Source organism: Daphnia magna, linkage group LG5 (assembly GCF_020631705.1).
Source record: "Daphnia magna isolate NIES linkage group LG5, ASM2063170v1.1, whole genome shotgun sequence".
Classification (NCBI taxonomy): domain Eukaryota; kingdom Metazoa; phylum Arthropoda; class Branchiopoda; order Diplostraca; family Daphniidae; genus Daphnia; species Daphnia magna.
The window spans coordinates 4,218,428-4,244,666 of NC_059186.1; the positions used below are offsets into that span (position 1 = coordinate 4,218,428).

Sequence of the window (26,239 nt, forward strand, 5' to 3'; positions counted from 1 at the left end):
GATCGCATAGCCAGTCATCAATAGCTTCTTTGTCTCGTTGGACGCGGGACGAGAATTGTTGGCGCCACACATGGCAGTTACGGCCGGCATTGCATCTATCCCGGAGCGCCGTGATGATTTTGTCGGGATCTTGAAGATCGGTGGCCGACATACCGGAAGTAAGGAGCACTGTGAGAGTAGACTTCGACATGCACGACTTGAGGACGTTTGCCTTGTATCGTGGCTGGTCGGCTGCGTCGAGGGCCGTGTTGATGGTGGAGAGCTCGAGGAAAATGTCCCATTGTGCGTGCCAAATCTCAAACGAGTCTTTGTAATCATCCATGTCAAATGGAGGGGCAGTGCCGTAAGGCCGGAAAGGCCTCGTGTTGGCAGCAGCGGGGGCAGCCATTGTAGGACTCCAGAGCCAACCGAAGAAAAAATCCCCGTCGAAAACGTCGATCGGCTCGCTCATACACGGTGGTGATTCGGCGCCTCTAGTGGTGGCGCCGTGAACTAATCTCGTGGTAAGGACGTTGATGAACCGACCGAGCTAACGAATACGAGCGAGACACAAAAGACAGATAAATTCAACAAGAGTAATTTCGCCAGGCTTGATTCTTTTCACACACAAGAAAAAAAAAAACAGCAAAACGGGCGAAACAAACACGAACAGAAAATGTACACGAGTGGGTGCCCCGTAACACTTGAGTCAACCGGCAAGAGTGGCTAGCGAACGTTGAACGATTGCCAACGGCACAAAAACGGAAACTGCATCAAATTTACGGGCACTTCTCGGAGAACTTCAGTTCGAAAATTCCAACTGCGCCATGTAATGGCGTGAGAAACAAGCAAGTCGTTGTATACACGCCAGTGTATTAAACTGAGTCGAGTGAAGGTGAGACCTTCGCAGAAAGACAACTAAATGGCGACTGAGGGGTGAAACAGAGCTGCGGGGGGAAGACGGAAGGGTGCGGGGTTGCAACACATTACACTGTTGTTACAAGATTTTCCGATGGAAATATTTTGGAACGTGCAACGAAGGACAGTAAGGAATTTTGTTTCGGTTGTTTGCCTTTTGACACATTATCAGCTACAAGTTTGCTAAACTGGATACCCATTCCACGTAACTCACAGCAATCAACTGTAAGATAAGAACTGGGTTTAGTTGTGATATAGTAATATTTAAAAAACACAAAAAGCACCTTTGAGTTGCTTTAGAAGAATTTGAACCTCCTTTTCTATGATTTTGGTTTCATGGCTGGCTGTTACCAACGTTGTTGATCGAGAAATGCTATCGCACACTCCATGACCCATAAATTTAGCCGTCTCGACGGGAGCATCTTTTGCGCGAATTTTAAGTTTTAACGTCAAGAGCCGTCCTCTGACCTGAGGGAACATTTGATATTGAAATGATTCCATACACAAAAATTTTTATACTTGCGTGAATTTCTTCCATTCTTTCGGAAACTTCAGACGATAGCTCTTGAACGAATTTGTACATTTCCTGGTCATTTGCAAAACGCATCCCATAGTTAATATCGGCAGAAATGGATTTTCGGATGTGCTCTGTCTATGAAGTTTATTTTTAGATTACAACGATTTCAAAGGAACCAATTAAGAAAAGATGCAGCAAAAGAACAAATTACCTTTAGGCTGCGCTTATCTTCTCCTCGGCACATATAATAGAAGGTTTGCCCTTGCTTTTGCCGAATTCTTGTTGAAGCTTTCCTAAGGTAACCTGAAATTGAAACGGGAAAAAGATTTGAACATTTAAATTTCACACTTTTTGGTTTCCATATCCACCTGCTGCATCTCAAGACAGGCATTGACGCCTAACGCATGAAACCGATGAGCCATAGATCTTCCGACACCCGGTAAGTCTTCGATCTTGTGACTTTTCATAAATTCAACCATTTCTCCCTTCTGAATATAAAATAGTCCATTTGGCTTCGCTTTTTTTGTTGCGAGTCTAGCCATAAGCATATTAGGGCCCATTCCGACAGAGGCGTTACACCGTGTTTTGCTGAAGATAACTTCTTTCAAGTGCGTCGCGAAGTCTGATGGTGTAAGTCCAGTTTGTCGCAAAACTGTGGTAATGTCCGCATACAACTCATCACAACTGACGGCTTCCAAGTCCAGGGTATAGGAAGCCACAGTATTGTATAGTAAAGTGGACACCTGTCAACACGAAAGAATTGGTTGAATTGGCTAAAAGATGGATTCTCTATGATATCACCATACTTCCTTATATCCTTCAAAATCGTAAGGAATCGCAACGAGAGATGGACATAACTTCAAGGCTGCTCCCATGAACATTCCGTTATAAATACCAGCTGCACGAGCTTCATAGCTGCATGAAGCGATTTCAGACATGGAACATGTTTCATCCAAATCTTGTAGCCGGGGAAATACATCTGTAAGACCAGCTTCCGTTTCGTCTGCATTGTTACTTTCAGAGAATTTTGATTTTTTTATCCAGTGTTCTTTATAGCATTCGAATTCATATTCCCGATTACGGCCTTCACGTCTTGGGAGCGGCTTGGAATCAGCTTTTTCATGGGTCACGACAACTGGTTTGCCCACCAGGGACGGATAGTTCCGCAGCCCAACCGAAACAAAGAAGCAATCCATATCAATGTGCATGAACACAGTATCTTCGTTTTTATGGCTCCCTTGGTACCCAGATGTTTTTTTCCAATTTTCTATGTTTTCCATCCCTTTATTTCAGAAATTCCATAAGAGAACACAGCAGTTCCTTTGAAATAAAGATCGGAAAATTATACCTGGGAAAACTCCATTATTTTTTCCACGCAACTCCGTCACATGCCGTTTGAACAAAGCTCCCATGGTAGAAATGTGATGGAGCCTGGAGCGCTTGTAAAATTCAGACAAAAAATCGTCTTCTCCCGCTCGCTTCATTTCTCTTGATTGCCTAATATCACTAGCAGAATTTTTTTCAGTTGAATCTGTAACCATTGCTCTTTCATTTCTATTTTCACAGTAGGTGACATCTTCTTTCTTCGCCATTGAAACAATGCCCAGCTTTTGTTGTCCTTTATCTAATGTTAGTCCAGTATACAGCAGATATGGCTTCAAATCTAATAACGAATGCCCTTTCACAGAATCAACAATCCATTCAGGCTTAACAAATTTTTCATCCCCTTTAAGTTTCTTGATTTTGCCATCACATAAGTTGGAGGCAATTATGTGAGTGGTAGCTCGAGAATTATAATAATGATGATAAATACCCCCATGTGCTAGCATTATGCGTTTCAGTTCTTCAGCAGTTGGATTGGTGTAACCATTTACAAAAATGGCAATTTATTCAAAAATATGTTGCTTAATTTTTCTTCTTCACATGCTTCATTGAACTTCTCATTCAAATATTGATTTTCCAGTTTTGATATTTTAGCTGCCATATAGCCTCCCTGCAAAAGGTAGTAAAAGTACTAACACTAAAATAACATTTTTGAATCTAATTGCCTTCTCACCTTGTCTCCAAACCCATTGTCATCCCCTAATTTTCTTTTTCCTCTTCCAGCCATTACTGGAAAATCACAATCTTAAACCGAGTGAACTATGAACATTTACGTTGAAACACTGCTTATTAAGGCACATAAAGTTCAATAAAAGACGTGATTTGTGTACACTTCGGATTGGTATTGGTATTGGTAGTATTTAGGTGCACGAGTGCGGCCATATATGCCGCAGTCTTGGCCTTCTATGTGTGTACACTTCGGATGGTATTGGCGGTCACGTCCACGAGACGTCTGTTTATATTGTTCGTTTTTTCAAAAGTGTCTACTTGGGCCCTTGGGGGCCAACAAAAAACACATTGCCGAGTTTTCTAACTAAACCCATCACCTTCAAAATTACAATAAAGAAAATTATTGAGACTGTTCGACCTTAGAAGTACCTAGATATTACGATTAAATAGTGGATAGAGGAGAGTGGGGGCAATTGAGACACAGGGCAATTGAAACAAAAATTGTTTAATGAATTAATTTTTTTTAAATAAAAAAAAAATTAATTTCCCTCAGGGAAAAAGTATCCTTTACACCTGCTTCGAGAAAGTTTTCATTCAAGTTTTTTCTTCATTTTAATAATTTCGGCATTAGTGAAGTGAAAGCCGGCAATATTTTAACAGACTACCTTTTTCTTCAACAAACAAACTGTGATGTTCATTTTTGTTTCCCGTTGGGGAAGAAGATCGGTGGTCACATTTCCATTATTGCAGCTACTAGCCCTGTTTTTGCGGCCATGTTCAGGCATAACATGAAAGAATCAAAGACTGGTGAAGTCGTCATCAAAGACATCGAAAGAGACATTTTCTATGAGTTGCTTCACTACATTTACTCGGGTCGGACATCCGTGGCGATGACTGAAGCCATTGCTCAATCATTGATAGCAGCAGCTGAAAAGTACAATATTCCTGATCTGAAAAATAAATGTGCAGAATTTCTATTGGCACGAGTGACGGATTCCACAGCTCAGATAATCTTTGAGGTAGCCGATCGATATCACATCCAGGAGCTGAAGGAGGAGTGTATTCAAATTCTCATGTCACGCATTGAAATAAAGAATGTCATTCCGTTGATTATCTGGGCGAATGAGAAACATGCAAAACAAGTTAAAAGAGCAGCACTTAATTTCATAAAGAAAAATTTCCAAGCCGTTTGTCAATCTAAAGACTACGAAAACATGATGTTCCAGTTTCCTGATCTCTGTTTGGAAGCAACGAGGTGCACGTACCGTTGATGCCTTTCAAAATCACCCTAAGCTTCTTTCCTCATCAAGATGCCGCAAAAGTATTAATTTTTCTAATTAAACGATTCCAAACCGTTCTGTATCATTCGGCAATTATTTTTAATGGTTTCTTTCGATTCTTAAATTTAGGTTTTATCGGGGAAGTCGATTGTCTCCAGTTTCCTCCACTTGTATTTCGTTTCTTTTTCTCAAATGTTGTTGCACTGTAACGAAGAAAATACTTTTAAATCAACAAGTTTTCCGTTTTGCTCTTAAGCCTTTAGTTCTTACTTAACAAAGAAAACCAAAAACGTAAATGTCTTTTGGAACCAACCTTAGTAATCCGCCAAAATTAAAAATGGAATTTTGTTGCTTGGCTTAAGAGGACAATCATGTTAAGTACGAAGAGTCCAAGAAAAATGTCTCCGATTAATGTTTAGAAAGACGATTTCACTTGGCACGTTGCGTACTTAATTTTTTCGGCTGACGGCGCGTATGTTTGTCGCATCGGATTCAACGTTTTGTTAAGGTGGCCAATCAAATTGAGAGAAGGGAGTAGAAATGATTTTTAAAAATTAAAATGTTGTTTCTAATGTAAAAATTTATACGGACATTTGATGCAGATCCCATTAGATCTAATGATTTGATTCTGGACTTGTGAAACGGTAGCAAGTACATTGCAGGCTGGTCGCGCACTATCTCGTCTATGCTTTGCGACGAATCGCGCAGTCACTTTTTCTACTGAGGAAAGTCGACTCTTATCGACTGTCTATAAGAGTCGACTTCTCCATTAGAGTGTGCCTTTTTGAATGCAAGGTTGAATTTTTGCTTTTTCTACTGAGGACAAGTCGACTCTTATCGACTGTCTATAAGAGTCGACTTCTCCATTAGAGTGTGCCTTTTTGAATGCTAGGTTGAATTTTTGCTTTTTCTACTGAGGACAAGTCGACTCTTATCGACTGTCTATTCGAGTCGACTTCTCCATTAGAGTGTGCCTTTTTGAATGCTAGGTTGAATTTTTGCTTTTTCTACTGAGGACAAGTCGACTCTTATCGACTGTCTATAAGAGTCGACTTCTCCATTAGAGTGTGCCTTTTTGAATGCTAGGTTGAATTTTTGCTTTTTCTACTGAGGACAAGTCGACTCTTATCGACTAGTCTATAAGAGTCGACTTGTCCATTAGAGTGCGCCTTTTTTAATGCTAGCTTGTATTTTTGTACTGATTATTGTATTTACTTGTTTGAATGTAGGGTTTGAATGTAAAACGTTTGCAGAATAAATATATTTTAAATTCTCGTGTGTATTTTTTATGAACGGTTGATTTTAAAGGTAAATTTAATAAAGGTGATACTCTCACTTGGTGCTGGACTAGTGATGCTTAGGATACATTACAAAAGTGGTACAGGAATATACATAACTGAAGCTTTATTTAATTAAAACGTAAACAGCATTTGTTAATATATATTTAGATCTAATTTAATCTAGATTGTGCGAAAAGTTGCTCGCTAACCAATGGACAAAGTGGTAATCGACTCTTATTGACTAGTTGATGCTTATAGAGTACTCGATGCTTATGGACTAGTCGATGCTTATGGACTAGTCGATGCTTATGGACTAGTTTGTATTCTGTTAATTGTTTATAATTATTATATCAAACTTTTTAACTATGGAAATACGGAATATTTTTTAAATAATCTTTGGTAATTTTATAAATTGATGTTAATTTATTAATTCTGGAACAACTCCTTTCCGTTGCTCTTGGCAAAAACCATTGACGGACCTTGAACTTTGGCAACTCGGCAACTCTGCATCGATCATCAAGAATTCAAGAGTAATAAAAATATTACAAACTCATTAGAGAGATAATAAAAAATCGCTTAAAGTATTTCCGAATCATAATGGAAGATGAAAATGCTGATGATGAAATAGCCTCAAATGAAAGAAACCTGAATAAAAAATTAATTAAAAGAGGATTTCAACAACCAGAAATCAGTCGGTACATTAAAGATGTTTCTTCTGCCAATTACAACACCAACAAGCACCGAATGATTCGAATCATGTTTATTGTAATGAAATTAAAGCTGGAACATAATTTACATAATACGAAATAATCTACTTTAAAAAACTAGGCTAACCAGCTTGCCAGAGACGCCGGTGTTGAATTACTCATTTTTGGGTATTTCCCAAATGTTACTGTGGGAAGTTGTGCAGCATGGGCATTTGGTGAAGAGACTAAAAATATTGTTACGAAACCAACAGCCAAATCATTTCTTAAACATTGGGAGAATGTTTTTTCATTAAAAGAAGGTATATTGTGACAAATTTGTTATTTAATTATAGTGAGATAATAGAATTTTTCTCCTAGATATACGTCAAAATCCAGCCAAGGCCAATGTTGATGTTGACAATGAAGAACCACAAACTGAAAATGTTGACAATGAAGAACCACAAACTGAAAATGTTGAAAATGAAGAACGACAAGGTGAAAATGTTGATGTTGACAATGAAGATGATCCACAAACTGAAAATGTTGAAAATGAAGAACGAGAAGCTGAAAATGAAGAACCACAAACTGAAAATGTTGAGTTAAACAAAGAAAAAGAAGTTGTCGTTGTTCAAGTATCACTCAACGAAACAGACACAGCGGAAGTCAACAAGAACACCAAAACCGAAATTTTTAAACTGAGACGACTTAAAATTTGTACAATCAATTATTGTACACTGAAATAAAGAAAATTTCACCAATTTCGAGTATTTTTTCCATTGCATTTTATTCATTTGAGCATAAGGGATGGGTTGTAATTAATAAAGGTCGTGATTCTGGTTAGTTCGATACTACCGAAAAACTGTTATGGCGTATCTTATAATGGGAGGCGTTATAAAACCATAAAAGTCTCTAAAAAAATACTCTACCTATGGCTTGTATTAGTTTTTCATGAAATCGTGGTCTAATGGTGGAGCCGACAGGCTTTTCAACTACGGTGTTCGTAGTTTGGTTCCCGGCATAGTCAAATTTCCTATTTTACTCAAATGCTGTCGATTATCGACGATGTTAACGTCGGCTTCGAATCAATATATTATTAGTTTTCATTTTATTAACTCCAAATTATGTTTATGAGAACTAAATCAATGAAATATAACGCCGCTATAACGTACAATTTATTTCCTTGTATAAATAGTTGATTGATAAATTAATTACAAAGATTTATTAAAAGATAACCTAGCCCTAAGTTTATTATCTCTTTGTAAAACCGCGTAAAAAAATGGCCGTCGCCATGCTCGTCGAGGATTGGTCAATAGACATTTACAAATTAAACATTTAAAAACATGTTATAAAATCCATTTCTTTGCATCAAAGCATTCTTCGTGACACAAGGATCACGAAAATATAAATATTTACTATGTTTATTAGTGTTAAATGGGCAAACGAAGAGCCCAAAGTCTCGGTGTGTAAGCTTGTCTCCCCCCTCTAATAATGTAAAAATTTTAATCATCAATAACTGCTACAATTGAAGTCGGAAAGTTTTTATTTTTACGGGAATCGAAAGATCTCGTTGAGCTCTTTCGATTTCTGTAAAATTTAATACGAAAAATATGAATGGAAAAAAGTTTCGAACAAGAATTTTATTTTCCGTCTTTTCGGTTAGATCCAGTTATAGTCTAGATCGAAAAACCGAAAAAGTTTTTCATGTTCAAAGATTTTTTTCCTTATAAATATTCGATATTAAATTTTACAGAAATCGAAAGAGCTCAACGAGATCTTACGATTCCCGTAAAAATAAAAACTTTCCGACTTCAATTGTAGCAGTTATTGATGATTAAAATTTTTACATTATTAGAGGGGGGGGGGAGACAAGCTTACACACCGAGACTTTGGGCTCTTCGTTTGCCCATTTAACACTAATAAACATAGTAAATATTTATATTTTCGTGATCCTTGTGTCACGAAGAATGCTTTGATGCAAAGAAATGGATTTTATAACATGTTTTTAAATGTTTAATTTGTAAATGTCTATTGACCAATCCTCGACGAGCATGGCGACGGCCATTTTTTTACGCGGTTTTCCAAAGAGATAATAAACTTAGGGCTAGGTTATCTTTTAATAAATCTTTGTAATTAATTTATCAATCAACTATTTATACAAGGAAATAAATTGTACGTTATAGCGGCGTTATATTTCATTGATTTAGTTCTCATAAACATAATTTGGAGTTAATAAAATGAAAATTAATAATATATTGATTCGAAGCCGACGTTAACATCGTCGATAATCGACAGCATTTGAGTAAAATAGGAAATTTGACTATGCCGAAGTGAACCTGTCGGCTCCACCATTAGACCACGATTTGATGAAAAACTAATACAAGCCATAGGTAGAGTATTTTTTTAGAGACTTTTATGGTTTTATAACGCCTCCCATTATAAGATACGCCATAACAGTTTTTTGGTAGTATCGAACTAACCAGAATCGCGACCTTTATTAATTACAACCCATCCCTTATGCTCAAATGAATAAAATGCAATGGAAAAAATACTCGAAATTGGTGAAATTTTCTTTATTTCAGTGTACAATAATTGATTGTACAAATTTTAAGTCGTCTCAGTTTAAAAATTTCGGTTTTGGTGTTCTTGTTGACTTCCGCTGTGTCTGTTTCGTTGAGTGATACTTGAACAACGACAACTTCTTTTTCTTTGTTTAACTCAACATTTTCAGTTTGTGGTTCTTCATTTTCAGCTTCTCGTTCTTCATTTTCAACATTTTCAGTTTGTGGATCATCTTCATTGTCAACATCAACATTTTCACCTTGTCGTTCTTCATTTTCAACATTTTCAGTTTGTGGTTCTTCATTGTCAACATTTTCAGTTTGTGGTTCTTCATTGTCAACATCAACATTGGCCTTGGCTGGATTTTGACGTATATTGTTACGGTTTAACAAGAAACTGAACTAAAGAATTGAGACGTACGCTACTTAAGGAACTATCCAACAATGTATTTACCGCGAGGGGCAGCCAGACAGACCACCGTCAGAGCTCCCTCTTGAATCAAAGCCAAAGAACAACTGCCACACACCCTCGCCGTTTGTCTTCGGCCGAGAGTGTGTGCAAAAAAAGGGTGAGGGAAAAAAGGGGGGTCGCCCCATCTGGCGATACAATAATCAAGCATAAACGGCCTAGGCCTTCTAGCGGTTAGGCCGAGATGGCGGGCCCGCAACATTCGGCCCTTCCTGACCTGCGTTTCGCTTTCTGCCTGCGACTTTCCATACCAACACAAAACATAAATACAAGAAAGTAAACACTGAACACAGCTAATGAAAGGCGCATTTCTCTCTAATATTCTAGCGCCAAGCGAGACGCAAAAAAAGGAGAAAAAAAAAAAAAAAAAAAACAACAAAAAAAAAATATTTCAAACAACTGAAACAAAGGAACAGAAAGGAGACAAGAGAGGAAAAACACTTCATGAGCAACGCCAACGTGTGAATGGAATTGGCGCGCCGACTGACAAGTAGGGGATTATAGACACAAGAAGGAAAGTACGAGGAAAGGGAAGAGTAACTAATGAACTGCTCTTAACTACCCCAGATAGAGCTACTACGACTTGGGCGGAAGCTCACCTTAACTTAAATTCCATCGATAGGATTTGATTCACGTGGAAATGAATTAAATAGCAACAGGACAATTATAATAACATTAAGCTACATGGTAATAATTGCAACGGATTGGAGAAAAAAGACACAAATTGGGAGGGAAAATACAAAAAAAAACAAAAAAAGAGACAAAAACAAAACAAAAAAAAAAAAATAGGGAAGACAAGTAATTCGACAACACCGGCCAAGGCTTCTAAGGTTTTTCCATGACGTAATCAAGCTGCCATCTTGGCTTCTGTCGGATTCTTCCATGCCTAGTTGTACTGGGCTCCAGTTGTTGCGGCGGAGTTATTGACGCTATCGGAGGAGGCAGGGTAAGCACAGGTGACGGGACCACCTGAGTTTTTCGCGCATGGCCGCTTATGATGGTGCTAGACCCAGTTTCGCTGTCATCAACGTCTTCGGCCTCATTCTCGCTAACTTCATCGTCAATTTCTTCCTCTACTCTAAGTCGAAATAACTTGAGTTGACATACGTGAGCGTTGAATCGCCTCCACCTCTTCCGTATCCTTTTGGCCGGTAAGTCTTCTACGAGGTAGGTTGTTGGGCACACTTGACGCACAATCTGGAATGGACCGACAAATTTAGGGAGAAATTTTTTTGATAAGCCAATCTTCTTTATGTTTCGGCGCACTAGCACTGTATCACCCGGTTTAAAGGGAGCTACCGATCGTCGACGTTTGTCAGTATAACACTTGTATTTTTTTGTTTGCAAGTTATCTTTAGGCGTACTGCCCGGCGCATTGCACTAACACGACGCAGAAACTCTTCACGCGTCTCTGGGCACTCATTAGGCCAATCAAATGCGTTGTCACCTGCGTGATTAGGTGTACGACCATATACGAGCTGGAATGGCGAATATTCTGTGGTCGACTGCTTTGCGGTGTTAATGGCTGCAATCGCGTCCGGAAGTAAGTTGTCCCAGTTGTTATGGGTTGGGTTTAGGTAAGCAGCAAGCACGGACGTCAGTGACCTATTCATCCGTTCGATAAGTCCATTTGTTTGTGGGTGTTCCGCTGAAGCGAGGACATGCTTTACACCCCAAAGCCTTACCTCCTCGTCCATCTCGGCACTGGTGAACGCACTGCCTTGATCACTTATAATCCGAATCGGCACGCCGTGTCGGTTGATTACTTGGTTTTTGATGAACCGGGCTAGATGAATTGTTGCCGTAGTTGGTACAGCCTCTGCTTCGACCCACTTCGTTAAGTAGTCGATGGCGACGACTACGTGCACATTGCCTCCGTCAGTTTCCTTCAGCGGCCCCAAGTGGTCGACGCCGATTGTATGGAATGGGTGTGATGGTGGGGGGATAGGCTCCAGAAGGCCGGCGTGGGGACGAGATACGTGCTTAAAACACTGACAATGAACACAGGACAACACAAAATTACGAACATGTTTTGCCATTCGTGGCCACCAAAAACGATCAGACAATCGGGAAAGGGTCTTTTCAATACCAAAATGACCACTTGTCGGGTCGTCGTGGTTACGGCTCAAAATTTCTCTACGCATAGTGGAGGGAACTACTAACAAAAACTTCCGCCCTCTATCAATGGAATTTCTTTTAAATAAGACCCCCTTAAATAAAACAAATTCAGAGTCTGGGTTAGTAGATAGGTTAGTAAAGAGTGGTCGGATCTGACTATCAATTTGTTGCAGATACGCCACTTCAGCCATTGAGTAATTGTTTGATTTTAGAACGCAGCTAAGATGTTCTGTCATGGAGGTCCCAGTTACCGTTAGAGGTACGGCAGGGTTCCGTGAGAGAGCATCCGCTACGGGATTTTCGGCACCCTTTATGTGCCCAACGTGAAAATCGTATTCTTGCAATTCAAGAACCCACCTAGAAAATTTACCTACTAACTCTTTTTTTGAAAATAACCACTTCACAGCTGAATTATCAGTCTTTACTTGAAATGGACGTCCATAGACGTAACATCGAAATTTTTTAAAGCCCACACAAGGGCAAGACATTCTAACTCGTTAGAATGATACCTACCTTCCGCATCTGTCAGACGCCTGCTAATAAAAGCGACGGGTCTTGGCCCGTTCTCGGCGGTTTGCATCAAAACGGCTCCCAGGCCGAGATAACTCGCGTCCGTCTGGATTTCTACCTCCAGCTTGTCATCAAAGTGGGCTAAGACGGGCGTGTGGCATAGCCGCTTGACAAGGGTTCCTTTTGCCTTCTCCTGAGTTTCTCCCCAATCCCATCTCGCATTCTTTTTCAGCAGGGCGTGTAGTGGATGTGCAATGGCCGCAAAATCCGCTATAAACTTTCTGTAAAAAGAAGCTAGGCCTAAAAAGGCTCTCAAAGATTTTACATTATTGACTGGGAAATCAGTCAACGCCGAGACTTTTTCTGGATCGGGGCAAATTCCCTCCCCACTGATAACATGCCCCAAATGTTTCACCCGAGACGTTCCAAACACACATTTTCTTAGATTGAGGGTTAAATTGGCTTTTTCTAGCGCCACGAGCACTTGCTGCAATCTCTCCTGGTGTTCCCCAAATGTCTTCCCGAACACCAAAATATCGTCCAAATAGACGAGGCACATTTTCCACTTTAGTCGCCCTAGTACACGATCCATAAGCCGCTGGAAAGTAGCTGGTGCATTTGCAAGACCGAACGGTAGTCTTTTAAATTCAAATAGGCCGTCGGGGGTCACAAACGCTGTCTTGTAGCGATCACTATCTGCAACCGAAACTTGCCAATAGCCGCTGGCTAAGTCGAGGGACGAAAAAATCTTGGCTCCAGCCAAACAATCGAAAACGTCATCCATCCTAGGTAAGGGGTACACGTCCCTTTTCGTGACGGCGTTCAATCGCCGATAGTCCACGCAAAACCGATGATCTCCTGATTTTTTTCTGACGAGAACCACGGGTGAAGACCAAGGACTTTGGGAAGGTTGAATAATGCCATCTCGAAGCATTTCGCCCACTTTTTCGTTGATGAGATCGCGTTCGAATTTAGATACCCTATAAGGCTGGCAGAAAACAGGGTTAGCTTCACCGGTCTGGATAGTGTGTTCAACGTCACCTGTACATCCAATTTTGTCTACTCCAGATGGGGAACATTGGCAATGTTTAGCGAGCAAATTAAGGATTTCCCTTTCCTCTGCCAAAGAAAGGCCGTCACCCATCTTGATCTCCGATCGGATCTTGGGTATTTCCTTCGCTTGTAACGCAACGCATGTTACGGCCGATGGCTCCGGTTCTGGCACGCCATTTTTCACTACGGACACCTGGAATTCAAAATCTAGACTGACTTGCGCGACCAGCTCACTCCGACGTAGTCTTAACGTCTTCTGACTGAGATTCACGACAGGAATTTTTAGTTTACCGTCTGTTACCGTGACCAAACAAGATGGGATTATCCACGATTTTTCGGGGTGCCTAGAACAAGTGTTTTTAACGATGACCGTCCCTGAATAGTTAATTGGAATTTTCCCATACACAAAAAGCATGGAATCTTGCGGGATACATACCAATTTCGACGGTTTGAACGAAACCGTACCGCTCTTCCATGAGCGGTTGGGCAAATTTCTTGAAATATGCTCGACGATGTCGTCGCCTATAATTGGTTCGTTTTCCCCTCCAGTTTTGTCTGTCAACTCTAATTCGTCCTCCCCCCGCATTTAAAGATTTTACGTCTAACTCTGTTTTTCTTTTAGTTGCTCCACTCTCGTCTTTAAATGCGATTGGTACGATTTTACCCTCCTGAACTATGCAACTCGTTCTACTCTGCACTATCCAATCAGCACCTAGAATGACAGCAAAAGGGGCTGATTCTACGACTGCTACTTTCTCAATTTCTACTTTTGTCCCGGACCAATGAATTTCTAACGGGATTTCATCAATAATATGGACGACCCGATTGTCTATTCCACGTAAAATGACCAAAGATTTACTATTATTTAGTTTGAAAGAATTAAGAATCGTTTTACTTTTTACTGTTGTTACGCTCGCCCCGGTGTCGACTAAGGCCAATACCTCCCCCACAGATTTTATCCAGATTTTAATAAGTGGTAATTGTATTTCTGAAAGGGGCGAAGAAAAATAACCTTTTTCTACGGCGGTGGAGGAAGTGCCCGCGGGCCTAATCCGTTTCCCTGAGCCTGTGGACAAAAGCGTCGCAAGTGCCCCACTCCGTTACAATTGAAGCAGCGCTGGGGACCCTGTCTATGCTGAAAGCCCGCTGGGGCTCCCGTTGGATGTTGCGATCCTCTGTTGTTCTGAAGTGTGAGTCTTTCCAACTTAGCTGTAAGTTGCGATATTGTACCTGAGAATGCCATCAAAGCCGCACTAATATCCGGCTGCTGGGGTGGTGGGACGGCATTGTCTTGATACCTGAGACCAAGGGGTTGATGAGGCTGGAGCTGCTGCTGAGGATAATGTAGATTTTGTGGCTGAGATGATGGAATTCCTGAAAATCCTGGGGGCGCTATACCCCTTCGTGACGACACACCTAGATCTTCTACCTCTCGAATTCTATCCATGAAAGCAGCCACGGAATCTGGAGCGTTGTTTAACATGGCTGCCACATGTTCCCAACGGTTAAGGCCATTGATTAAAAAGGATACTTTCTGTTGTTCAGTCAAGACGTGTGGTGCCATACGAAAAATACTTGCTTTGGCCAGCGTATATGCGATGCCTGATTCTCCAACCTGCTGAACCCGTCCTTCCACCAGTCGATACCATTCAGCCGGCGGGACGCGGAGCGTAAAATTAAATGCTAAAGCAGCCGACCAATCGTCCCATTCGAGCATTTCGTGGCCCGTCTGTACGTGCCACTGGAGTGCCGTGCTGGCTATCCTACGTATTGCCACCTGCCGACGCCTGGCGTCGTCCCAGTGCTCGGCCTCCGCAACTTGGTTGACTCGTTCAATCCAATCTGCTCCGTTTTCGTCTGGCTTACCCTCAAACATAGGGACTGTGGCTACTGCGGATGAAGAAAGTCTGTTGTTCCCATCTATCTGGACTTGTAGTTGTTGCTCCACCTGATTAGCAGCCAATTGCCTTAGAGCTGTATTTTCTACTAACTGATCGCGTAAGACTGCCATTAACTGATTGTGCTGTTGTTGTTGCTGAGCACGCTTTTGAGTAATACTGGCCGTAAAGTCAGCAAGAGCGGCGGTCAAAGCGGGATCCATGGCTTCACTCTGATCCTGCGTTTCTGGTTCAGAATTTGGTTTTTCTTCAATCGGAGACAAATCAAAAGAAACTCTACCACTCGGTGAAGTAGCAATCGGTGCTACTAATCTTACCGTAAGTGTCGGCGTCCCCAGTGAATGCGTATTCTCGGATTGCCCCGAATTACGTGTTCTTATGTGGTAGCTAGGACGATCCAAACCCCCTTTCAGTTCTTTTTTTGGAGGCATGCAGCAAAGCCTGACAGACCACCCTTCATGGAGTAGCCGAATAACTTCACACCAAAAAAACAAAGCCAAATTCCCCACGCAATCTCCTACGCTTTCTTGACCGTTTTACCCGCTTGCCAGGTTTTAGCTCTGCGTCACAAGAAAGGAAGGAGGAGAAAGGAGGAGGTAGAAAAAAATAAAATAATTAATGTTAATATAAAAATTAAAAAAAAAAAAATAAATAAAAAAATAAATAAATAAAAAAATAAAAAAAAATGTGGTCTGACAACTTTTCCAGCAGACCCGCACCACGTGTTTTTCTAATGGCGACCGATCCACTAGCCGCCAAAAAACCGTCAAATCTCCCGTTATGGTACACTAGCACAATTTACAGGACACAGTTTACACATATGTGATTAATTTTGATAAATTTATAACAGAAAAAAAAAACAAAAAAAACAAAAAAAACAAAAAAAACGAATAAATAAATAAATAAATAAATTTGGGTAAGCGTTCAAGAGTAGTTTAACACTTTTGAGAGTGTTAAACTGTTCTATGACTCTTATCCCTCTTCTGACACCAAATGTTACGGTTTAACAAGAAACTGAACTAAAGAATTGAGACGTACGCTACTTAAGGAACTATCCAACAATGTATTTACCGCGAGGGGCAGCCAGACAGACCACCGTCAGAGCTCCCTCTTGAATCAAAGCCAAAGAACAACTGCCACACACCCTCGCCGTTTGTCTTCGGCCGAGAGTGTGTGCAAAAAAAGGGTGAGGGAAAAAAGGGGGGTCGCCCCATCTGGCGATACAATAATCAAGCATAAACGGCCTAGGCCTTCTAGCGGTTAGGCCGAGATGGCGGGCCCGCAACAATATCTAGGAGAAAAATTCTATTATCTCACTATAATTAAATAACAAATTTGTCACAATATACCTTCTTTTAATGAAAAAACATTCTCCCAATGTTTAAGAAATGATTTGGCTGTTGGTTTCGTAACAATATTTTTAGTCTCTTCACCAAATGCCCATGCTGCACAACTTCCCACAGTAACATTTGGGAAATACCCAAAAATGAGTAATTCAACACCGGCGTCTCTGGCAAGCTGGTTAGCCTAGTTTTTTAAAGTAGATTATTTCGTATTATGTAAATTATGTTCCAGCTTTAATTTCATTACAATAAACATGATTCGAATCATTCGGTGCTTGTTGGTGTTGTAATTGGCAGAAGAAACATCTTTAATGTACCGACTGATTTCTGGTTGTTGAAATCCTCTTTTAATTAATTTTTTATTCAGGTTTCTTTCATTTGAGGCTATTTCATCATCAGCATTTTCATCTTCCATTATGATTCGGAAATACTTTAAGCGATTTTTTATTATCTCTCTAATGAGTTTGTAATATTTTTATTACTCTTGAATTCTTGATGATCGATGCAGAGTTGCCGAGTTGCCAAAGTTCAAGGTCCGTCAATGGTTTTTGCCAAGAGCAACGGAAAGGAGTTGTTCCAGAATTAATAAATTAACATCAATTTATAAAATTACCAAAGATTATTTAAAAAATATTCCGTATTTCCATAGTTAAAAAGTTTGATATAATAATTATAAACAATTAACAGAATACAAACTAGTCCATAAGCATCGACTAGTCCATAAGCATCGACTAGTCCATAAGCATCGAGTACTCTATAAGCATCAACTAGTCAATAAGAGTCGATTACCACTTTGTCCATTGGTTAGCGAGCAACTTTTCGCACAATCTAGATTAAATTAGATCTAAATATATATTAACAAATGCTGTTTACGTTTTAATTAAATAAAGCTTCAGTTATGTATATTCCTGTACCACTTTTGTAATGTATCCTAAGCATCACTAGTCCAGCACCAAGTGAGAGTATCACCTTTATTAAATTTACCTTTAAAATCAACCGTTCATAAAAAATACACACGAGAATTTAAAATATATTTATTCTGCAAACGTTTTACATTCAAACCCTACATTCAAACAAGTAAATACAATAATCAGTACAAAAATACAAGCTAGCATTAAAAAAGGCGCACTCTAATGGACAAGTCGACTCTTATAGACTAGTCGATAAGAGTCGACTTGTCCTCAGTAGAAAAAGCAAAAATTCAACCTAGCATTCAAAAAGGCACACTCTAATGGAGAAGTCGACTCTTATAGACAGTCGATAAGAGTCGACTTGTCCTCAGTAGAAAAAGCAAAAATTCAACCTAGCATTCAAAAAGGCACACTAATGGAGAAGTCGACTCTTATAGACAATCGATAAGAGTCGACTTTCCTCAGTAGAAAAAGTGACTGCGCGATTCGTCGCAAAGCATAGACGAGATAGTGCGCGACCATGTTGGTACATTGATACGTTCGCCATTTTTATTCTGCGGACAACGAATGCAGACGCTGGTGATTATCCTCCTGAATGGTCTGCCAGTTCAACGTTATTACGATAATTAACCTCTTGTTTTTTTTAGTCTTGCTAAGACTTAAAAAAAGTCAGATATGAGATTTTAATTTTTATTATTGGATTTTTTTATTGGAAAACTGTAAGGAGTAGACTTCGACTACCTTATGCCAATCCACGAATTAATTCACGTGAAAAATCCACATGGTTTTTTTTATTTTATTTGAACAGTAAATGCAATTCGCATCCGCTAATTTAAACAAAAATTCCGTTTCTCGACTTTTCCGATAACACTTAGAGTACGTTGACATTTTCAGGTAATCGGACTTTATCATTTGGAGTTCATCAACGAAGTTAAACGCAAAAAAAAAAGTAAAATCTCATACCCGACATGTTTTTACTGGAAATCAAAATATCGATTTTTGATGAGATGAGATTCACGTTTTTTATTTGATTTTTTCTATTATGACCGTATAGCATGGCAAACACGTGAAAATCTACATGGTTTTTCAGAAATACGGTTTTAACAGTTTCGAATCGCGTTTCATATGCTAATTTAAGCAAAAACTCCGTTTCAAAAATAAATCAAATATTTTCGGTAGGGGCCGCATAGTGTGACTTGACTAGCAGCAATCGAGTACCATCGTGGTGTGTATGTAGTAATCGTCACAGGAGTAGTCGGAAACATCGGGTATCCCCCACCCGAAGTTTCTTCAGTAACCTGACCCAGAAGAATCTGTACCTAGCGGAGGTTTCTTCCAGCTTAAATGTTCTCACATTTCACGTGATATACCATCATATTGTGCGTATACCACGGGAGTATACTCACGAATATCACAATATTGGATGGGGGACCATCCTCACAGAAATGATCACAGACATTCTCGCATCTGTTTCCAGTCCTAGGCCATCTGGACGATCAAGAAGTCTAGCCAGCTCTGCGACGCCTCCTACAGCACACATGCAACGCGATGGGACTAAATTGCGTATTCAAGCCGGCTTAGGAATGGAATGTGCAATTACAGGTGCTTTGCGCGCAGATCTCGCCACCAGCCTTACCTTTAACTGCACATTCCATTCGCCTCTTGTACTATACAATTGTGGGATTTCCCGCAACTGCTTAGTCACCAGCTTTCCCTACCTTGCCTTAAAATGAGTTATCAACCCTTTTATACAGTGAATTTTGATGGTAAAACACCATTGGCGACCAGATGAGTGATTGGTGGATTTAACTGTTTTTTTACGTAACCTCAGATCACAAACTTGAAAACGAAAAAGTGAACTATATTCGGAAACTTTCATTCTTCTTATCTGTCAACATTCAAAGATGATACGCTAATTAATAGATTTATAAAAAGAGTTATGCTATTCACCTATTTGCCTCCTAACCTACGTCTACGCAGGATTCAGCCTCCTCGGCTGATTGGCAGGCAGATGATGAGTGGTACAGTAGGTGTGGTTAACATTTCTAAAACGTAACTTTTGATCAACAATTCATAAGCGAAGAAGTGAAGCAGAGAACTAAATAATTTAACTTTGATTCTCTTTATATGTCAACGTCAAAAAACAGTATTCTATAAAGAGTTGTGCCATTGACCTATTGGGGACTAGGTAAGGCGAGGTGAGCGATTGCTTCGGAGTATACGCCCTGCGGCCGATATTGGAACTAAAATGCCTTTGTACATGAACCAATCGGGCACACACAAAAAACGGACAAGAAGCATATTGCAGTATAATAATTTATTTCATTCTTCACTTTTTTAGGAAAGTTGTTAGGATGTGTCTGAACAATGTTTCAAAAAAATCGCGGCGTTAATATTTTTCTAAAAACATTATATCTTTCCTGAAACTTGCTTCCTGAAAACGAATTTACGAAGAAAAAGGAACACGCCGGTAGATTGACATGGAACATTTTCGATGAAAGGTGAATATATTTATGTAATAAAGTTAATTACTGTGCTTTATCAACAACTAAGAATAGAATTAAAAATGGTTCAAACTAGAAATGGTTACCGTAACGAGACATCATCGAGAAGGACGTCAGTAAGCATACCAGAACATAAATTGAAAGAGTCTGCGATGTCCCCGCCCCGATCAATCCAACCAATATCATCGGAAGTTAATTTGGATGAAGCCAATCAAATTGCGATCATCCTTTTCTTTTGTTTAACGCACATAGTCACACCAGCGCTTAAAGCATTTCTATGCGACAACGGCTTACTGTTACCCGCCACTATTGACTATGACTATGCGAAAATGGTAAGAAGAATTGACATTAACCGCAAAAGAATGGCTGACTTTCTTGACGCGTCCTATTCTATTACCAGTGCCACGTTTAGGAAAGCTATCAACGCGCGCAACGATATATGTCATCTGAAATATCTATCACTAAGCGAATACTGGAAGCAGTACACCTCCGTCTGGAGGACATTGTGTCTCAGTATTGGCAACCCGGAGGCCGCCGTCAAAGTGCAAGTCATCTACAACTTCTTGATTATGCGTGAATATAGAGGAGCAATCGAGAACCAAGTTTTTCTCCTAACCAGTCAAGATTATAATGTAAACGTAGGTTTTGGTCTTGGTTGCATTTTGTTCGGTTGCCTCACCAAGTACGTGGCTCCGTCTCTGCGGAATTTTCTAATCGACGAGAAGAATCAATCTACATCAACGGCTCTCGATGCTTTTGATAATTTAAAACACGTGATTTCAGAGCAAAAGTGTGATTCTAATTACCTCTCAAAGGGAGGAGATATCAGAAATGATATTGCGCTTCTTAAGCTATCTATGAAGGCTAGGAATAATTCATGTCATGGATTTTTTTCTTTAGTCTTTCAGTACTGGGAAAATTATTTGGAAGCCTGGATACAGCTCATGGAGATAATCAACGCTCGAACAGCATCTGCAGAAATGCAAGGTATACTAGAAACTCTCATGACTTCTATGAACGAAAATCAACAAATACATCTAGCAAACGTTCTTTCTTGGCTCACTAATCCAGTGATTCCGGATATCTTAACCGACACACTATAAATCCAGTTTGGTTGATGCAACGCTTTTTGATTTCGTGTTTAATTTTTAAATCGATTTCAATAAAAAGAATTCACACAAATACATTTTCTTTTTATCCACAAAAACTGTGTTCATTCAAAAGATTTTTGAAGTTCTTTTCCCATAATTAGTAATAGCCACCATTCCTGTTTGGCCTGCTTCTTTTACGGGCCCCATTTACTTGATTAATTGAGCCCGATATTTTAAGACCGACTTAATCGAAATCAGCGTTCAATTTGGATTATGCCGTGGGATTTTTGTCGAATTCCATGAGATGTCGTTTTTCGCTGATTTTGACGAAAGTGGGAAGGCTTATACCCTTCCCACTTTTCCATTTTTGGCCTGAATCGGAATCATGTATTTTTTACTAAATCTTAAATTTAGCCAAAAATGACAAAGTGGGAAGGGTATAGCCTTCTCATTTTTGCCAAAATCTGCAAAAATTGACACCTCTTAGAATTCGATAAAACACACACGTTATACTCAAAAATAAAAGCCGATTTAGGTTGGAAGATTAGTTTTTCCGTTAATTATATCGTTTTTGAATAAAACGCAAGCTAGTAGATATAGCGCCAATGCCTTTTTAATTGGACCAACGCGTTGCTGGCGCACCAGCACAGCCGCGCCAGTACTGCCGCTCCGTTTTCTACGTTTATATTAAAAACTTTAGTTTTCTACATTTATGAGTATTTTAAAAGAAAACGAAAAAGCCAAAATTTTCAAAAACAATTGACCTACACAAATTCATTAAAAATTGCCCGTTATGATTAAAATTCAATGCTGAATGAGGGAAAAATATTAGTTTTCTCATCAAGCCAGCTGTCATCAGCCAAGCTGCCAAGCAAACAGATTCAGAAAAAAAATTAAAGGAAAAAAAAATCCCAATATTCAAACCAGCAAGGGTTGAACACCACCTTAAAATTCGCGAACGTTAGTCGTTCAACGTAATTGTTTATTTTAATTGGACAGAAATACCTGTAGCAGCCAACAAACGACGGCACGAAAACTGTGACAAAAACTCAGCTACTTCTTCGATGGCCTGTATTTCTTCCCATAAATCACGCGATTAAGAAACTTTTGTTGTTGTTATTTTTTACAGAAAATTTACAATCAACTGTCGATCAAACTACAAAAACAATGAAACTTTACTTATTTGACCAAAAAAAAACGGTAACGATAATGAAATATCTGCGTTTTTACTTAACAATTAAGCGTGAAAGATAGGAATTAGAGTATAATAAGGGGACCAGATTTTGGACGATTTATTCTCCATCTGCTCTCTAGCTGATCCAGAGCTATCTTAGATTGCTGCAAGTAACACAATATGACGTGAGCCAAACAGCGACCCCTATCAAGAAGTAAACAAAAGAGAGGATACAGTTTCCAGACTACAATTGAATACCAGAGGCAAAAAATTCCAATACTTGGATGACAGTCTGGGTGCTTTACCCAGGCCAATTGTTGATAACCAACTTTTGTTTTCTTCAGTCCAGGAGCCGAGTAATTCACACCATTCTGCTTTCACAGCTGTCTTTTTAGGACTGAGATTTGGCGAGGTAAGATTCCAAACAGTTAGCAGTCTTTCGTACACGAAACAGAGCTTTGGCTCAATTGCTTCACTACATTCGTTTTCATTCAGGAAAGACAAAATCATTCAATTGATTAAAAAAACAAGTAAAAAGCTTTCTACCTAACGTACCTCAATGAAAGTGCCTTGCAGTTCGAGAGCATTTGTTCCAAAAGGTAATAAAGGCCCATCTGCTGCATCGGGTTTCTCTTGGTTGCTAACAAGCAAAATACAGACTGAAGAAACGTTGGATGATTACCGGCAAAAGCGGGTGGTCTGGATTCAGTTCCAATGCCATTTGCGCGTAGCGGATCAAACAAAGTTGATGGACACCAATGTACGGAATTTTAAGAAATCCTGCAATGGATTTCAAAGCTTGTTCGATGCTTTTTACCTTGCCCGGTTGCAATTCGATGATAAGATGTTGCCACAATTTAGACTGGCGTTCCATCTCCATTGCTAAGACTATCCATGACAGATAAGGCAGCGAAGGGGTGGGTGAAATCAATTCGGTTGCATCCAACTGAACAAGAGCCTCAGATGATCCACTCACCCAATTACCTACGCGTGACACGATACCTTTGGACGGCCGATGAACTTTACTTGATTCTTTGAGAACAACGGATAATATTCGATTAAAACTTTGGATATCAGAAGAATTCGCCCAGGCGATTCTAGCCAATATGTCAAGGAGATAAAGCACACTTTTGTCGACATTCCATTTGGGTAGACTTGTGAGTAAATTTAGCCAAATCTCAAGTGCAGGTGTGGCTCCAGTCAAATATAACCTGAATTCAATGAACCAATTAACCACTTTAAACTAATTCAATTTTGCTACATCTTTTAATTCAATTACCTTTAGGCTGCGCTTATCTTCTCCTCGGCACATATAATAGAAGGTTTGCCCTTGCTTTTGGCCGAATTCTTGTTGAAGCTTTCCTAAGGTAACCTGAAATTGAAACGGGAAAAAGATTTGAACATTTAAATTTCACACTTTTTGGTTTCCATATCCACCTGCTGCATCTCAAGACAGGCATTGACGCCTAACGCATGAAACCGATGAGCCATAGATCTTCCGACACCCGGTAAGTCTTCGATCTTGTGACTTTTCATAAATTCAACCATTTCTCCCTTCTGAATATAAAATAGTCCATTTGGCTTCGCTTTTTTGTTGCGAGTCTAGCCATAAGCATATTAGGGCCCATTCCGACAGAGGCGTTACACCGTGTTTTGCTGAAGATAACTTCTTTCAAGTGCGTCGCGAAGTCTGATGGTGTAAGTCCAGTTTGTCGCAAAACTGTGGTAATGTCCGCATACAACTCATCACAACTGACGGCTTCCAAGTCCAGGGTATAGGAAGCCACAGTATTGTATAGTAAAGTGGACACCTGTCAACACGAAAGAATTGGTTGAATTGGCTAAAAGATGGATTCTCTATGATATCACCATACTTCCTTATATCCTTCAAAATCGTAAGGAATCGCAACGAGAGATGGACATAACTTCAAGGCTGCTCCCATGAACATTCCGTTATAAATACCAGCTGCACGAGCTTCATAGCTGCATGAAGCGATTTCAGACATGGAACATGTTTCATCCAAATCTTGTAGCCGGGGAAATACATCTGTAAGACCAGCTTCCGTTTCGTCTGCATTGTTACTTTCAGAGAATTTTGATTTTTTTATCCAGTGTTCTTTATAGCATTCGAATTCATATTCCCGATTACGGCCTTCACGTCTTGGGAGCGGCTTGGAATCAGCTTTTTCATGGGTCACGACAACTGGTTTGCCCACCAGGGACGGATAGTTCCGCAGCCCAACCGAAACAAAGAAGCAATCCATATCAATGTGCATGAACACAGTATCTTCGTTTTTATGGCTCCCTTGGTACCCAGATGTTTTTTTCCAATTTTCTATGTTTTCCATCCCTTTATTTCAGAAATTCCATAAGAGAACACAGCAGTTCCTTTGAAATAAAGATCGGAAAATTATACCTGGGAAAACTCCATTATTTTTTTCACGCAACTCCGTCACATGCCGTTTGAACAAAGCTCCCATGGTAGAAATGTGATGGAGCCTGGAGCGCTTGTAAAATTCAGACAAAAAATCGTCTTCTCCCGCTCGCTTCATTTCTCTTGATTGCCTAATATCACTAGCAGAATTTTTTTCAGTTGAATCTGTAACCATTGCTCTTTCATTTCTATTTTCACAGTAGGTGACATCTTCTTTCTTCGCCATTGAAACAATGCCCAGCTTTTGTTGTCCTTTATCTAATGTTAGTCCAGTATACAGCAGATATGGCTTCAAATCTAATAACGAATGCGCTTTCACAGAATCAACAATCTATTCAGGCTTAACAAATTTTTCATCCCCTTTAAGTTTCTTGATTTTGCCATCACATAAGTTGGAGGCAATTATGTGAGTGGTAGCTCGAGAATTATAATAATGATGATAAATACCCCCATGTGCTAGCATTATGCGTTTCAGTTCTTCAGCAGTTGGATTGGTGTAACCATTTACAAAAATGGCAATTTATTCAAAAATATGTTGCTTAATTTTTCTTCTTCACATGCTTCATTGAACTTCTCATTCAAATATTGATTTTCCAGTTTTGATATTTTAGCTGCCATATAGCCTCCCTGCAAAAGGTAGTAAAAGTACTAACACTAAAATAACATTTTTGAATCTAATTGCCTTCTCACCTTGTCTCCAAACCCATTGTCATCCCCTAATTTTCTTTTTCCTCTTCCAGCCATTACTGGAAAATCACAATCTTAAACCGAGTGAACTATGAACATTTACGTTGAAACACTGCTTATTAAGGCACATAAAGTTCAATAAAAGACGTGATTTGTGTACACTTCGGATTGGTATTGGTATTGGTAGTATTTAGGTGCACGAGTGCGGCCATATATGCCGCAGTCTTGGCCTTCTATGTGTGTACACTTCGGATGGTATTGGCGGTCACGTCCACGAGACGTCTGTTTATATTGTTCGTTTTTTCAAAAGTGTCTACTTGGGCCCTTGGGGGCCAACAAAAAACACATTGCCGAGTTTTCTAACTAAACCCATCACCTTCAAAATTACAATAAAGAAAATTATTGAGACTGTTCGACCTTAGAAGTACCTAGATATTACGATTAAATAGTGGATAGAGGAGAGTGGGGGCAATTGAGACACAGGGCAATTGAAACAAAAATTGTTTCTCTCGCCGTATAAGAGGAATTTTCTTGAAAAAATTAGGGTTAATAGAATGAGGGGGTTTACAAGTTTAGAAAAATTTACGAGTTTTTTTATTCAAAACTTTTTAAGATATCTCAAAAAAACTGTTTTTTGTTCTCCGTCTGTTAAATTTGCGTTTTCAATTTTTTTGTTTTAACCTTTAAAACGCTACGTTTTAGTAATAAAATTAGTTTCAGATGATTTGCAATTCATTTTTCTACAATTTAATGACATTTAATTTTTCCCTGCACTCT

The 26,239-nt window shown here is 39.5% G+C and overlaps 3 protein-coding genes and 1 long non-coding RNA gene across 5 annotated transcripts; 2 read left to right on the plus strand and 2 right to left on the minus strand.

The window, feature by feature from the left end:
- Positions 1–940: 940 nt before the first annotated feature.
- Positions 941–25,801, minus strand: LOC123472496 (DNA repair protein REV1-like). The gene is given in 11 exon segments (XM_045174084.1): positions 941–1,120; positions 1,182–1,365; positions 1,421–1,549; positions 23,621–23,713; positions 23,779–23,927; positions 23,930–24,152; positions 24,216–24,691; positions 24,758–25,295; positions 25,298–25,402; positions 25,466–25,624; positions 25,710–25,801. Coding segments are annotated over 10 exon segments (2,106 nt in total). The 5' UTR covers positions 25,520–25,624; positions 25,710–25,801; the 3' UTR covers positions 941–965.
- Positions 2,068–3,708, minus strand: LOC123472497 (DNA repair protein REV1-like). Its single transcript, XM_045174086.1, has 3 exons — positions 3,471–3,708; positions 2,763–3,407; positions 2,068–2,696 (listed from the first exon to the last, which is right to left on the minus strand). The coding sequence occupies exons 2-3, from the start codon at positions 3,241–3,243 to the stop codon at positions 2,212–2,214; spliced, it is 966 nt and encodes a 321-aa protein (XP_045030021.1). The 5' UTR covers positions 3,244–3,407; positions 3,471–3,708; the 3' UTR covers positions 2,068–2,211.
- LOC123472499 lies at positions 3,935–4,977 on the plus strand. Its single transcript, XR_006646943.1, has 2 exons — positions 3,935–4,787; positions 4,876–4,977. It is a non-coding gene; the product is annotated as an uncharacterized LOC123472499 (long non-coding RNA).
- LOC123472498 lies at positions 18,624–21,258 on the plus strand. 2 transcript variants are annotated; one of them, XM_045174087.1, is made up of 4 exons: positions 18,626–20,073; positions 20,153–20,408; positions 20,477–21,063; positions 21,148–21,258. In XM_045174087.1, the coding sequence occupies exons 2-4, from the start codon at positions 20,392–20,394 to the stop codon at positions 21,177–21,179; spliced, it is 636 nt and encodes a 211-aa protein (XP_045030022.1). In that variant the 5' UTR covers positions 18,626–20,073; positions 20,153–20,391; the 3' UTR covers positions 21,180–21,258. The 2 variants fall into 2 exon arrangements, 1 of the variants encoding a protein (XP_045030022.1); XR_006646942.1 differs by having other exon boundaries at positions 18,624–20,073; positions 20,131–20,408; positions 20,477–21,258.
- Positions 25,802–26,239: the final 438 nt, after the last annotated feature.